At 36.2% G+C, this 14,911-nt stretch overlaps 1 protein-coding gene across 1 annotated transcript; it reads left to right on the top strand.

The window, feature by feature from the left end:
* The first annotated feature begins 137 nt into the window (after window positions 1–137).
* On the top strand, window positions 138–12,365 carry LOC117343586 (cell division cycle-associated protein 7-like). The gene is made up of 10 exons (XM_033906014.1): window positions 138–236; window positions 1,507–1,573; window positions 3,703–3,765; window positions 4,796–5,005; window positions 5,548–5,637; window positions 6,513–6,644; window positions 6,867–6,953; window positions 8,301–8,363; window positions 9,005–9,141; window positions 9,500–12,365. Exons 2-10 carry the CDS (start codon window positions 1,517–1,519, stop codon window positions 9,510–9,512), a joined length of 852 nt encoding a protein of 283 aa, XP_033761905.1. The 5' UTR covers window positions 138–236; window positions 1,507–1,516; the 3' UTR covers window positions 9,513–12,365.
* The last annotated feature ends 2,546 nt before the right edge of the window (window positions 12,366–14,911 follow it).

The raw sequence follows: 14,911 nt of genomic DNA, 5'->3' as shown, positions 1-14,911 counted from the left end.
GGTACCGAAATAAATCTAGATCAACAAAGTGGTTAAATTGGACGCAAAGTAAGCTAAGTAAAGAAGCATGTAAACGTCACGTGACTATTGTTTACGTTGATGAATTGTGGGATTTCCCGGCAAATTTTGATCACGTGGGCCAGCTTGCAACACGCACACAGTAGGAGTCCTACATTTAGGCCTAATCATCGAAACAGTTTAAAATATAAATTTCCTATCACAATTGACAGAATAAGGTAAGCAAAAGGAATGATGTGTATCAAAATGTTGTTTAGTGAAATAGCAACATTTTTGTTGTGTCCGCCACAGAAAAAAATGATTCATCACCGAAAGGCGTTACTTGTTTTCCGACCCTGATTTTTCCCGGGAAAATTTTTACAAGTAGGCCTAAGGTAACTGAATAATTCAGTGAATGAACTCACAGATGCAGCTATTCCTCTATTCACTGCCTTTCCGCATTAGATGTGACAGAGATCTGTATACTAGTTATATAAATCTCTGAATGTGAGTTTTGTCATGATTCTGACATTCATCGCAGGAACTTATTTTCATGATATGGTTAATATCGCTACCACTACACGCGAAAAGCATCATTGCTATTTTTTTTCTAGATTTAACTTTTGAATGCATTTTTTAAGAATACTTTTCTCCTGCGACCGAAGTCGCAAATCGTGACTATGATGTTTGTTTTCGAATCTAATGTTTGCGTCATGAACATTTCATTTTAAAGTTTTGAATTTTAGCAATTTAGGTCCGGGTGCTGAAAGTAAAACAAGTCCAACTAAACCAAACTTAGATATATATATAACATTGGACATCTCAATACAGCCTTTCTACCAAGCCAGGAATATTGTTGCATTGTAGTATGGACATCTCAACAAACCATACAGTTTACATGAATTTTGATTTTTTTGGGTTGTATTTTTTGGGTTAAGAACCTTATGTTTTTAGAAATTGCTACATTTCATTGCTTCAGAAATGAATAACAAATTAGTTTATAGCCAAGTTATTATTGTACGTTGGAATAAATTCTATAATAAATCGGACGTGTTTTCTTTTGGTTAAACTGACATTTAGATGATTTTGGCAATGGGTGATTTTGTGAAATTTGGTATTTGTTTTGTAATGCATCAATACACATGTCTATATTGTATCAGGGTATCCAGTTGACTCTTGATTTTTTATGAATTTCAGAAGTCAAATAATTATTTCTCGGATATCGACAGGTCAAAATAGTCAAATAGACCAATTTCTTCGAGGAGCAAGTCAGTTCTCATTTTAGAGAATCAGAAACATCAAAAACCTACTCCCGAGGATGCATGACCTTTTGTATACAGGGTGCTTCCATACTGTCAAGTAGAGGGAGTTTTTTTTCTAGTTTTTGAACAAATTACAGAAATTTTAGTGAATTTTTAAAGTGTTACTATACTGACAAAGTAGGACAAGCAAGACATATAATTACATGTAATTCTTGTTTCATTATATGTATTTCCTCATATTTTGTAGTCAAAGCAAAATGGCAAGTCAATATGAAGAACTCCGGAACAGAAATTTGGAGGACAACAAACTAATGGTAATTGGTACATGTAGCCAGGCTGTAGGACACCTATGGAGTATTTACCTCCAGTATATTTATGACTTTCATCCTCGTTGGTAACCCATGGTTGTCTTTTTTGTGTGTATTCTTCAATTCACTTAGTACTGTAATAAGATGGAGTTTAATATGAAAAATATTCTAGCCATGCTAGGGTTCGACCTCTCTTGATATGTAGGCAAACATCCTACCACTAGACTAAAGGGACATTACTGCTAATCATACTAGTAAGGTGACATTATATATACAAACCTGTGTTGCCGACAGATTTTCAGAAGAGACATCAGGGCTTTTTGGGGCCCTTAATATGGGCCCCATTTCCCAATTGGAATTATTTCATTTTAAAGCCGAATTCCGAAAATTTTCTGTTTACTCCTTCGCAATTCACCAGTTTTCTTCCCAAAATGAGACAAAAATACCCCATCCCAAAACTGAGAAAAAGGCCTGGACATTCATCAGGTCATACACATTTTTATCGCTAAATACTCAATATCACTATTACAGGTAATTATATAATATAAAACTGACATTAAACAACAGTTTGGAGATAAAAATGCATGCAGTCAAAAGTGACACATGAAATTTGCTGGGGGTCTTTCATAAACAATATTCAAACCTGATATTGCAATAAATTTTCATCGGAATTATGAAAATATTTGCTGTATTGTTTCCAACAAAATTAATTGGAGTTTATGTAACGTTCAAATATTATTTTGGGTAACTATAATATTGTTTTATTTGTTTATTGAAAATATATATGTCAAGAATTCATAGAAATTGTTTTGCCTTCATATCATGTATATTTGCCTTATGAATGACGGTATCATGGTTTAAACAGGAGATATATTATCGATTAATGTTCTTTATTCAGAAATCGGAGACCCCAAGGGAATGTTCAGTTTTTCAGCGGACAGATGGGCATGAGGTCATCCCAGTTTCCCTTGATTTGCATGAGGACCAAGCTGAGCATGAGGGGGAGGAAGAGGTAGATGAGGAAGATCTTCAGGAAGGGACAACATTCACGCCAGATTCCCAGTCTGATGATGAGGATGAGGATCTCTCCAGGAGAGACCTTCTTGCTCTCCAGCAAAAGTCATACAGACTTTTCATTGAAAACTTAAGAAACTAGTTGAATATGGAATAACAAATACAAAAACTGAAATGAGCATTGTTTTAGTTGGTTTTTTTTTAAATTCTTTTCCTTTCAGCAAATTATGATCATCCTAAGCAATATGCCAGTTTCAGGTGTCATGCATTGTTATCCAAAAAAAAATATGTCAATTTCCATTAGTTTGAATTGGTAGTTATAGTATAATAGCTGTAATAGCAATAAATTAACATGTGAGCAACCTGTTCATTGTGCTCATTGCAACATTCTTGGAAGCTTTAGAAAAATGCATTTAAAACAACTCAATCTGGTGATCTGTTGAATTTTAATTAAACTTAAATAGTTAGATAGATCTATGTGGGAGCTTAAAATTATAAACTTCTAAAATGAGGCCAGGTATAGCAGCTGTATTCTTCTTCTTATTATTTATACCAATGCATATGTGTAGAAATATTTGACTTGTGAATATACAAAAAATTAAGATGAGGTATTTATAAAAGATCTAGAGACAAACTGAGAAGAATTGAAAGTGAATGGGTAAATGAAGAGAAGGAGGCTCCTTAAGCTTGTGTGAGGCACATTAAAAAAAGTGGACTGAAACCAGGGCTCCAAACTTATCAATATTTTGCTTTAAATCTGTATCATCATAAGATTTGAAATGAATGGCATGATATTCGAATGTTTGATGTTTGAATTATAAATGTTCAACATTTTGAAATAGAAAATGTACTGGTAGAAATTTGAATGCATACATTGTTATGCTGGGAGAATTACTCGTGAAGTACAAGTATTGGGAGTGCATTTTCTTGTCCTGACTGTAGATAATATGGCCATGGGGACATAATAATGTTATTAATACCTGTATTTGAGTGTCCTTTATTGGACCAACACTAATTCCTGTCATTTCTAATTCCCTGAATCAAATCTAGACTCCATGGAATAATTACTCATTATTGACGAAGTATTTCGGTGTCTGATGTGTTTTTCTGAACAATTACAGCTTAACAAACTTCTACATGACCTGAAAGGAACCATGCCTGTGAAGGTGGAGAGGCCAGCACGGGTGAGTCTCCAGATTAACGTTCATTAAAGTGTGTTCACTTTTTAGCTCGCATGGTCCGAAGGACTGTTGATCACGAGCTTATTCTGTTGGCACAGCATCCATCATCTGTCGTTCGTCAGTTTTACACTACAAGTGAACCACTGAGCAGATTTCAACCAAATATCGTTTGGACCATCTTTTGGTGAAGGGGGAATTTCCGAACACCATGGTATGAAGTGAAGGGGGAATTTCCGAACACCATGGTATGAAGTGAAGGGGGAATTTCCGAACACCATGGTATGAAAGGGAGAGGGTGTTACAACAGGGGCAATATTCACCAAAAAATATTTTTGAAAAAACCTCTTCTGCGGGAATGAAAGTATTCAGTCCATATTTGGTGAGAAGCATCCTTGGGTGAATGGGAACCAATTTTAGATGGTCTGCCTCCATTCCCCCACCCGACCCAAAGGGGTCTGCAGGGCAGGGCCAAATAGGGGAAAAGCAGCAAATTCTTGAAAATACTTTTTCTGTACTAATGAAAGGATTTTGTCCATATTTGGCCTGAATCATCCTTGGGTAAAGTGAAAACAATTTTGTATAAATGTTGGGTCTGGCCCCCGAAGGTCTGGGCCCTAAAAAAGGTCTGGCCTGAGGAGTCGGGTCCAGTAGAGGAAATATAGCAAATTCTTTCAAATCCTTCTGGCAAATGTAGTGTTTGCCAATATTTCCTGTTATATACCCAATGGAGCGATAAAGGCCCTCTGGTCCTCTTGTGTTAGATTTGAATATTAGGTCATGCTTTGGTTGAGATAAAGGAATTGTTTTGGATTATGATATAAATGTACATGTAAGTTATGATATATATGATGGGTATACCACACTCCATGAAGTGAGAAAATGTCGTCAGTCATTGGTTTAATACTACAGTTGGATTAAAGAATCTGTGTTTTAATTAAAACTTTTTCCAAGTTGAAAGTAAAGATCGATTGATAAGTAAAAAGTCTTTCTTTGGGATGAATAATCTTTTATAAACTAAATCTTTGTTTTGTAGAAAACTAAATCTGCCAAATCAACAGAAATTCTTCCAACTAGACGGAATCCCTCACGCCATGCCAGATACACATCACATTCATCCAGACAGAGTCTCTCGCCGTACCACGTGGATGAGTACGGTTTAACCAGCATGAGACAAAGGCGGGGCTCAGTGTCCTCATCCATTTCATCTTCATCATCCGCCACTTCGCCATCATCTTCACCAAATGTAATTAATTATACACATGATATTGATTTTAACTATTTTGGTCATTTTATGCAGAATCTTAATAATCACATGTAGCACTTTTGTATAATCATGTGATATTGGTGTGGGCTTTTATCTGCTATTATTTTCCAACACATCCACACAAAATTATCTACCATTCATTCACACATTCATACTTAATTTCCATGGTCCTTAATTTAGGTATATGTTGCCTTTATTTGCTTCGATCGGGATTATAATCCTTCTTAATTATATTGCAGATTTTAATGGGAGATATTTTTCATTGAATGAATAATTTGCTTATTCATCGATCATTATTCACTCGAGTATGACCAGTAGAGCGTCAGTTATATTCATGAAACTCTTGTTGAATAATTTATTTGCTATGCTATATATAGCACCATTGTAATTTTAGAGTAACATTGTTCCATACCTTTTTGAAAAAAATGAAAGTTGTTTCAGATTTGAAATTTGAAAAATTTGAACTTTCTAAAGATTTGGTCCATGCTTCACAGAGGTATAATGTGTTTGTTTTCTTACAGAAACTGTTTGTACGGTTCGGGTTTTTCCAAAAATCAACAGCACGACCAGATGAGGCTGAAGAAACGGAATCGATGAACAGCGATAATGATGTATGTCGTTCCTCCACCGTAATTATTGATAAGGTTCCTTATCTATGCAGTTTGCTGTGTAAAAGATGCATTTTATTGATTAATTATTAACATATAAACATTTCTGGTTCCTATCCTAATTTGAATCCTATAGACAATAGGCTGCACTTTTCAAATATAACCTATAAAGTTGTTGTCTCTGTTTCTCTTCATGGAGTTTTCTCAAATTTAATACGTAGGCTCCCCATGGTCTTTAGTTGTGTGTATTGAATTTTGAGACTGATCAGAAAACAAAATGGCTGACGGGCTGCGATTTTGAATTTTGGCTCTGTAGGGTTTTAATAATTATTTCTCGGAAAGTTTCTGATGTATCTTTCTCAAGTTTCATATGTAGGTTCCTCTTGGTCTTGGGTGTGCATATATTTAATTTTAAGACTGATCGGAAAACAAAATAGCTAACAAGTAGTCATTTTGAATTTTGACAGTTGAAATTTGATCAGAAAGTTCTTGGATGGATCTTTTGGAAGTTTGTTATCTCTGTGTCTCCAAAAGTTCTTGCATGAATCTTTCTTAAATTTTATATCACAGAAAAGAAGAGAGAAGATCAGTTTTACATGTAGATCTGATAAGATCATTCTGTGGTGGGCACCATGATGCATCTAGGATCTCATTATATATATAAAGGTTGAGGGTACAGTGTTTTGGGGTTGAAAACATCATTTTATGGAAATATTTATTTGCTTTCAATGACCTTTCCTGCTATCTTTCTACTGGAATGAATCAGAATCTATCTGACAGTAACAGTTATAAATATAAAAACTGATGGTATAACATTTTGTATTGAGGTAATGCCCTGGAATTTTGTTTTAATCATTCCGTTTTTATTTTGCTAACAGGAGGAAGAGTTTACTTTACCAAAGCGAGCACACAGAATAATTCATGATTCACGTCCGGCTGCAGACATTACAGAGGACGATTTAGCAATGGTGGCTGAAAATGTCCGAGAGAAGAAATATGACAGCTTTTATGTATGTTATTGAAGATTTTGAACAAGATTGACATTTCATAATTTGAATTTATTCTGACTTAAGGCTTAATGTTGTTTTGAATCACCTGTGAAAATTTGATTGTTTTCTATTTTTGTACAGTTTAAGACAAGTCACAAGACACGCTATTTAGGTACAAGTTTCCTAGGAACTACTGAGCCTGTAGATTGATGACTAATAAGATAATTAATTATTGTGTTTCAGGGAACATCCTGTCACCAGTGTAGACAAAAAACCAATGATATGAAGACGATTTGTCGTTCAGGACACTGTTTGGGTGTGAGAGGACAGGTTAGTACATTTATGTCGTGTAGTGTGATACTGGGCTATAGGGACCTACCAGGACACTGTTTGGGTGTGAGAGGACAGGTTAGTACGTGTATGTGGTGTAGTATGTGCTACCGGGGTAGGGACTTACCAGGACACTGTGTGGGGGTGAGAGGTCAGGACACTGTTGGGGTGAGAGGTCAGGTTAGTACATCTATGTCGTGTAGTGTGGTACTGGGCTATAGGGACTTACCGGGACACTGTTGGGGTGAGAGGTCAGGACACTGTGTTGGGGTGAGAGGTCAGCACACTGTTGGGGTGAGAGGTCAGGTTAGTACGTCTGTGTGGTTTAGTGGGGCATGGGTTTACCAACGATATATATGGCTGATAGGTTCCTTTGGTGAGGCCAGACAAAATTTGTTGATAGAATTGACCAAGACCCATATTTTGGGTCAAACTTCCTTAAAGCCTTCAAACAAATTCTTCTGGTTAACCAAAAGGCCAGGAACCAAAAATCATGATATTTGACAGGTAGATTCCTATGATGGAGCACCAAAAACCATATTTGAGGTTACAGTAATAAATTTGTTCAAACATATGAAGGGTTTCTTCTGATTACATAAAAGACAGAGAATCATCTAACAAGAGAATACCAGACAGGTGTTGCAGGCTCATTGGGCCTCTTGTTCATCATTTCCGTCTGTCATTCCATCTGTCCATACATTATCTTGTCCAGGCTCCAAATCTCCTACATTACTTGACACTGGAACTTCATACTCGACGTATGCGCATGGGTTCACTAAAAGAAGGTCAAGCTGACCTACACTTTGACATTTTACCTACATCAAGGAAAACGTTTTTCCTACATTACTATTGTGAAAGATGACCGAATATACAATGTTATATTCTCAATATCTGTATTGCTGAGTACAAGCTCGACCAGGTGTAGACTACACTGATTGTAGTCACGTACAGCCGAACATCACATTCGGGACTAGGTGACATAAACACCTTCGTTTAGAGAAGTCAGCTAGTCATGTACATTCACAACATTACTTGTCACTAGAACTTCATACTTGGAGTATGGGTTCACCTTATTTAATTCAAATTTATCATTACATTCTTGACATATAATTTTACATCATGTGGAGGACAAATTCATCAAAATGTCTTGTTATCAGATACTTCTGTTACTTTTACCCACAACTATCATCTGTTGGTGTGATATTTAGTGACATATTTTTCCTGAAGAGCTTTGTATTTGGATCATTCTTACCATCTTTTGTTGTTTATTTCTCTATGTTGAATAGCGAGGGGATTTGTACCTCTAAAGATGCCTTGTTTAATTTGATTAAACTTCTGTTTTTTCAGTTCTGTGGTCCGTGTTTGAGGAATAGGTATGGAGAGGATGCCAAAGAGGCCCTGAAGAATGAGGTAGAGTATTGCCGTAATAGCTTTAACTATTTTTTATCAGCAATTTACAGTTTTCGCTCCAGTAGTCGACACACACTGAAGCTTTGCTCCAACATTTATTTCTTATTGATCATGAGACACTTTTTACAAAAGTTATGCCCCTTTGAAGAAATTTTTGACAAGAAGTTGCATCTAATTTAAGCAGTTGGGATCCCCACAGTATAACCATATATAGCATTGTTCGAGATTGACAAATAAGGCTACGTATTAAGAAATTGAACATGAACATTATTTTGATGTTTGGTCAAATCCAACCAGACCCAAAAGGCTTTTTGTTGTGGTTTATACTGTGACAGAAGGTATTTCCAAGTTAGTCGGTTTAAGAGTGAGATAAGTCGGTCATACTAGTAAAAAGTCCTTGCTCCTCTTTGTTCTTTCAAATATTGCACTCGCATATACAAGATGTTGAAAATTTCCCCTGTAACCTCTATCATATAACAATAATGTGATGTTTTGTGTTGTTAAATCTGTCTTTTAGACTATGTGAATAATATCTTTTGACTCCAATATTTTTGTGTTCAGACTACAGGTGTCCCTGTGCTGTAGGATCTGTTTTAGACTATGTGAATAATATCTTTTGACTCTAATGTTTTTGTGTTCAGACCTGGAGTTGTCCCCCCTGCCGGAGGATCTGTAACTGTAGTTTCTGTAGGAAGAAAAATGGGAAGGGCTGTACTGGGATCCTCATACACTTGGCCAGGCAACATGGCTTCAGTGACGTCAATGCATACTTACAGAGGTAGGTACAGAAATCAGTTTTGTGTGTTGGGAATGTTTTATCCTGTGCAGGTTAAATTAAGATTTAGTTGTAAATCTTAGCATGAGGAACTGATGGTTCGTCATTTTTATACCAGTCTAGAGTTTCATTACTGTGCCTTAATTTAACCAATATTGATCAAGGAACATTCTTTAAAATCTGCTATGCTCTCCTATGGAAAAATTTTAAGTTGGAGAATTTTCTAAGGACATTATTTATCATGATCAGTGTGCAATATCTTGAGACTAGATCTGGGAGTTATCTCCCTTCAACGTAATATTACTATGAAATATTGAAAAAATAAATTTACTAAATGCTGCATTATTCCTGTTGATTCCAGCCTGAAGAGGTGAACAGCTTTGTTGGATGGATTGGATATTCAGAAACCTCACAGGCGTAGAAGTTTTTGGAATATGAAACATAAACCAAACGAATAAAACCACTGTAACGGGTTAATTGTAGTGCTATGTGTACTATGTACTTTGTTTATATGATAAATGTTAAGATGACCTAGTATAGTATCACTCACTCTAAAGTGGAATGTGTTTTTTTGTTTTTTTAATGGAGCATTTTCACAGCAATTCAACTCTTTAATATTAGATACATAGGATCTGTGAGGTTTCCTCACACAAAAACATTTTTGATTAATATAACTTTATAATGTTTAATGAAAAAACATACTACAGTATTTTCTTTTACCATGAATATTACATGCGTATGCGATTTTTGCATTTTGAAAATTGCGAGGTTATCTTTTAAATATCAGTAGAATGATAATGAGTTGGCTGAAATTAATTTCTCCTAAATTTTGATTACATGTGATTGATTATCATGTGAAAACAGTGTAAGATAATTTTTAAATTCATTAATTCTGCTTGTATTCCTGAAGTATTTACACATGTTTTCATGAAAATATCATATATCTCTTTATACTTTTAAAAAAAGCTCTTCATAACAAAGAAAATAAATTATCTGTGCTCTAAAAATAATAATCTATTTTTATGAAACAGAATTAGTAACATTTTGTGGTCATTCAGCAGAGATTTGTGTATGGTAGTATACTAGGTGTGGTCAGCAGAGATTTGTGTATGGTAGTATACTAGGTGTGGTCAGCAGAGATTTGTTTATGGTAGTATACTAGGTGTGGTCATTCAGCAGAAATTTGTTTATGGTAGTATACTAGGTGTGGTCATTCAGCAGAAATTTGTTTATGGTAGTATACTAGGTGTGGTCAGCAGAGATTTGTGTATGGTAGTATACTAGGTGTGGTCAGCAGAGATTTGTGTATGGTAATATACTAGGTGTGGTTATTCAGCAGAGACTTGTGTATGGCAGTATACTAGGGCAGCATTTGTAGATCTGTACATGGAATGTAGATATTACTACCTTTGGCATTTACTGTTGATATTTAACTTAATTGCAACAGTTTGTTAATTCCTGGCGATCTTCTATCTTAAAACAAGTAGATTACCTAATATATATCAAATGCTCATCTTGGTTACAAATTTGTAGTTCATAATCACCTGCCTGGAGGACTTAATCTTGGTGTGGCGTCGTTTGTCTGACCTGAACTTGTCTTGGAACATGTTCTCTAATGGGCCAAGAGCTATTATATAAGACTGGTAGATTTTTGGGATGAACTTAAGTTTGTGTAAATAAATTACCTGGACCAATATCCAAGAAAAAATTTTTATTTGGCTGGAAAGTTCACCGGATGACACGTTGAACATTTGCAAACACATACATGACCTTGACTCATACTCAAGGTTAGAAGAGTCTAGGAAAATTAGAATTATCAAAGCAGAGAATACCTGATTAGTGATACAGACCCATTGAACCTCTTTTCGTGTTTGTGCCAAATGTCATCCTTTCGTACAGATGAACTTAATTCTTGCTTCAAAATCTGTTTTGTTTGCCTGTACATAGCTGTGTACTCAAGGTTCTAGAGAATTATTAGTTGATGTATTTATAGGATACACAAAAAGAAAATTATCCTACAGATAAAAATTGTCAAGGTTTATATAAACAATCACAGGTCTGTTAAGCAATTTATTACTATAGATTGTCAATGAAATTAAATATTGGAGGGAAGGAAGTACACATTTCCATTGAGGTTTAAAGGAATTATTCTAATTAGGTGAATGATTCATTTTTCTTCAGAAAGGGAAATTCTTCTCAGATTATAAGTTAACATTATATATATCCTTCACTGACCATTAATAATTTGTATATGTCATTTATAATTGATATAAAGCCATATAAGGTATCCTGTATTATATTTTAAAAATGTTTTATTTGGTAGCAGGTTAATAGTATATTGTACCTATACCTGAATGTGGCTCAAATAAAATGGCAACCACCCGCTGTTGTAATTAAGTGTAACATAAATAAAATGGCAACCACTTGATGTTGTAATTCAGTGTGGCATAAATAAAATGGCAACCACTCGCTGTTGTAATTTAATGTTGCATTTCTGTAGACGATAATGTAAGTAGCCCTTTATCACCTATCAAAACATTGTAAATAGTGAAAGTTAAATAGATATATACTGTTGTCAGCTATTGACAATATTCACTATTGTCATGACAATGACATTGTAAATACTGTTGTCATGAAAATATTCACCGTTGTCATAACGACAACATTGTAAATACACTGTTGTCATGGCAATAACATTGCAAATAGTGAAGATCCAGAGACATAAACATGTTCTATTGTAAATAAGAAGCCATGTTTAGAATTTCTGTTTTGAAATGATTTCATTATATGATTGTATTTAATACAAGTAGATTGATTTGTATGAGATCATAGCATATGCTGTGATTATTATCTTGTGTACATCTGAAGAGTACTTATCTAGAGGTAAAGCGAATAGTTTTATGTGGTAGTATTCCTAAGAACAGGGATGCTCAAGTGACTCCTTCATAATGATCAAATCTTTTGACGAAATATCACTGATTATTGTTGAGATTATGCATCACCAATGATCAAAATGTTTTTGTTTTAAAAACTTACATTTCAGGATTAAAAATCTTGTAAAACTAAGACCACCATTTGTAAATAGTATTTCCAATGTTAAAACTGTTTTTAAAAAATTGTATTTTTGTTACTCTTTTAAGAGAATGTTTTAAACCAACCAACTTATTTTTGTATACCTTGCTGGTTTTAATTTCCTTCAATGACAATAAATATTTTTTTACTCATTACCCAGTTGTGCTGTTCATATTTTCATAGCCCCTCCAAGTTGTGGGGTATACTGGATTCAGACTGTCTGTGTCTTAGTCTGTATTTAATCCCACATTTCTCCTTATATCTTTGTGGAACTTTGTGGATGTAGTAATCACACCCTGGAGTTGTACCCCTAAGCTTGTAGTCTCAGTTGACTTATTAGGTCATCTGACCCGAAGGGTCAGGATGACCTATAGCCATCGTGCTTCGTCCGTCGTCGTCCGCCGTCCGTAAACTTTTCACATTTCAATCTTCTTCTCAAGTTCCACCAGTGGGATTCTCATGAAACTTGCCAGAAATGATCCTGAGATGGTTCTGACCAAGTGTTGTTATTTTTCGGGTTGGTCCGAAATCCAAGATGGCCGCCATAGCCGCCATTTCGAAAACACATTTTAAACTTCTTCTCAAGTTCCACCACTGCTGTTTGGCTGAAACTTGCCAGAAATGATCCTGAGATGATCCCGACAAAGTGTTGTTATTTTTTAGATCAGTCCGAAATCCAAGATGGCCGCCATAGCCGCCATCTTGAAAAACACATTTTAAACTTCTCAAATTCCACCAGTGCTATTGAGCTGCAACTTGCCTGAAATTATCCTGATATGATCCCGACCAAGTGTTGTTATTTTTCGGGTCGGTCCGAAATCCAAGATGGCCGCCATAGCCGCCATCTTGAAAAACACATTTTAAACTTCTTCTCAACTTCCACCAGTGCTATTGAGCTGAAACTTGCCTGAAATTATCCTGATATGATCCCGACCAAGTGTTGTTATTTTTCGGGTCGGTCCGAAATCCAAGATGGCCGCTGAGGCCGCCATCTTGAAAAACACATTTTTAACTTCTTCTCAAGTTTCACCAGTGCTATTGAGCTGAAACCTGCCTGAAATGATCCTGATATGATCTCGACCAAGTGTTGTTATTTTTCGTTATTTTTCGGGTCGTTCCGAAATCCAAGATGGCCGCCATAACCACCATCTTGAAAAACACATTTTAAACTTCTTCTCCAGGTTCATTGGTGCCTTTGAGCTGGAAATGGATGAGGATGTCAAGGAAGGCGAGCCAACATAGTGTTATTTTTTTGGCCTCGTAAAAACTTTGACATGGCAGCAATATGGCGGCCATTTTGTAACATGATTGCGCAATCATGGTTTTCCTGAACAACACCTATTTCAAACTTCTTCTCAAATTCCACTGGTGGAATTCAGCTCTAACTTACCAGAAATGATCCTGAGATGGTCCTTACCAAGTGTTGTTATTTATCGGGTCGGCCATAAATCCAAGATGGCTGCCATGACAGCCATCTTGAAAAACACATTTTATACTTCTTCTCCAGTTCCACTGGTGCCATTGAGCTGGAAATTGGTGAAGATGTTAAGGAAGCAGGGCCAACAAAGTGTTGTTATTTTTTCGGCCTCGTAAAAACTTTGACATGGCAGCAATGGCGGCCATTTTGTAACATGATTGCGCAATCATGGTTTTCCTGAACAACACCTATTTCAAACTTTTTCTCAAATTCCACCGGTGGGATTCAGCTCTTACTTACCAGAAATGATCCTGAGATGGTCCAGACCAAGTGTTGTTATTTATTGGGTCGTTCAGAAATCCAAGATGGCCACCATGGCCAACAGTGCCACTATATACTTGCTACAGAGAATGCATACTACAATAATATAAGGGTTTTAATTTAGAGTCAGATGACCGTTAAGGCCCCTGGGCCTCTTGTTGTGATTGCCTTTAGTCTGGCATCGTGTGTCATAATTTACATTTTTCATCTTCTCCAAAACTCCTGAACCAAATTCAATCAAATTTAGCAGGAAGCTTCAATGACCAAAGGTCAACCAAAATTGTGAATTATATGGTCCTAATCCCGAGGGGCAGGGCTGAAGACTGAATTTCAAAAGTCTTTTTCTCAACTCCTAGATATGGTAGAATTGGATACTCTTCATAGATAGAAGGGTCTTGAGTGTTTACCAAAAGTGTGATTTTCATGACAATATGATTTTCATGACAAATTGCATGGTGAGCTTATGCCATACCGTTGCGTCCGTCCGTCCGTCCGTCCGTCCGTCCGTCAACAATTGACTTCTTCATAACCACACATCAGAATTTGACCAAATTTGGTCAGAAGCACCCCTATGGGGTGGGGACTCAAAATTGTACAAATGGTGGGGCTGACCCCCAAGGGGTCTGAGGGGCGGGGCCAAAAGGGGTCAATTTGGCTCTCTTAATATAAACGACTTCTTCTCTGAAACCAAGCAATGGATATTGCTCCTATTTGCCTGGTAGCATCACTATGGGGTGGGGATTTAAAATTGTACAAATGATGGAGCTGACCCCCAGGGGCCTGAGGGGCGGGGCCAAATGTGGTCAATTGGGCTATATTGATATAAGCGACTTCTTCTCTAAAACCAAGCAATGGATATTGCTCATATTTGCCTGGTAGTATCACTATTGGGTTGGGATTAAAAATTGTACAAATGGTGGGGCTGACCTCCCTGGGGCCTGAGGGGCGGGGGGCCAAATGTGG

The sequence above is a fragment of the Pecten maximus genome, chromosome 15, assembly GCF_902652985.1.
Source record: "Pecten maximus chromosome 15, xPecMax1.1, whole genome shotgun sequence".
In the NCBI taxonomy this organism is placed as follows: domain Eukaryota; kingdom Metazoa; phylum Mollusca; class Bivalvia; order Pectinida; family Pectinidae; genus Pecten; species Pecten maximus.
This window is presented reverse-complemented; position numbering and strand designations above follow the sequence as displayed.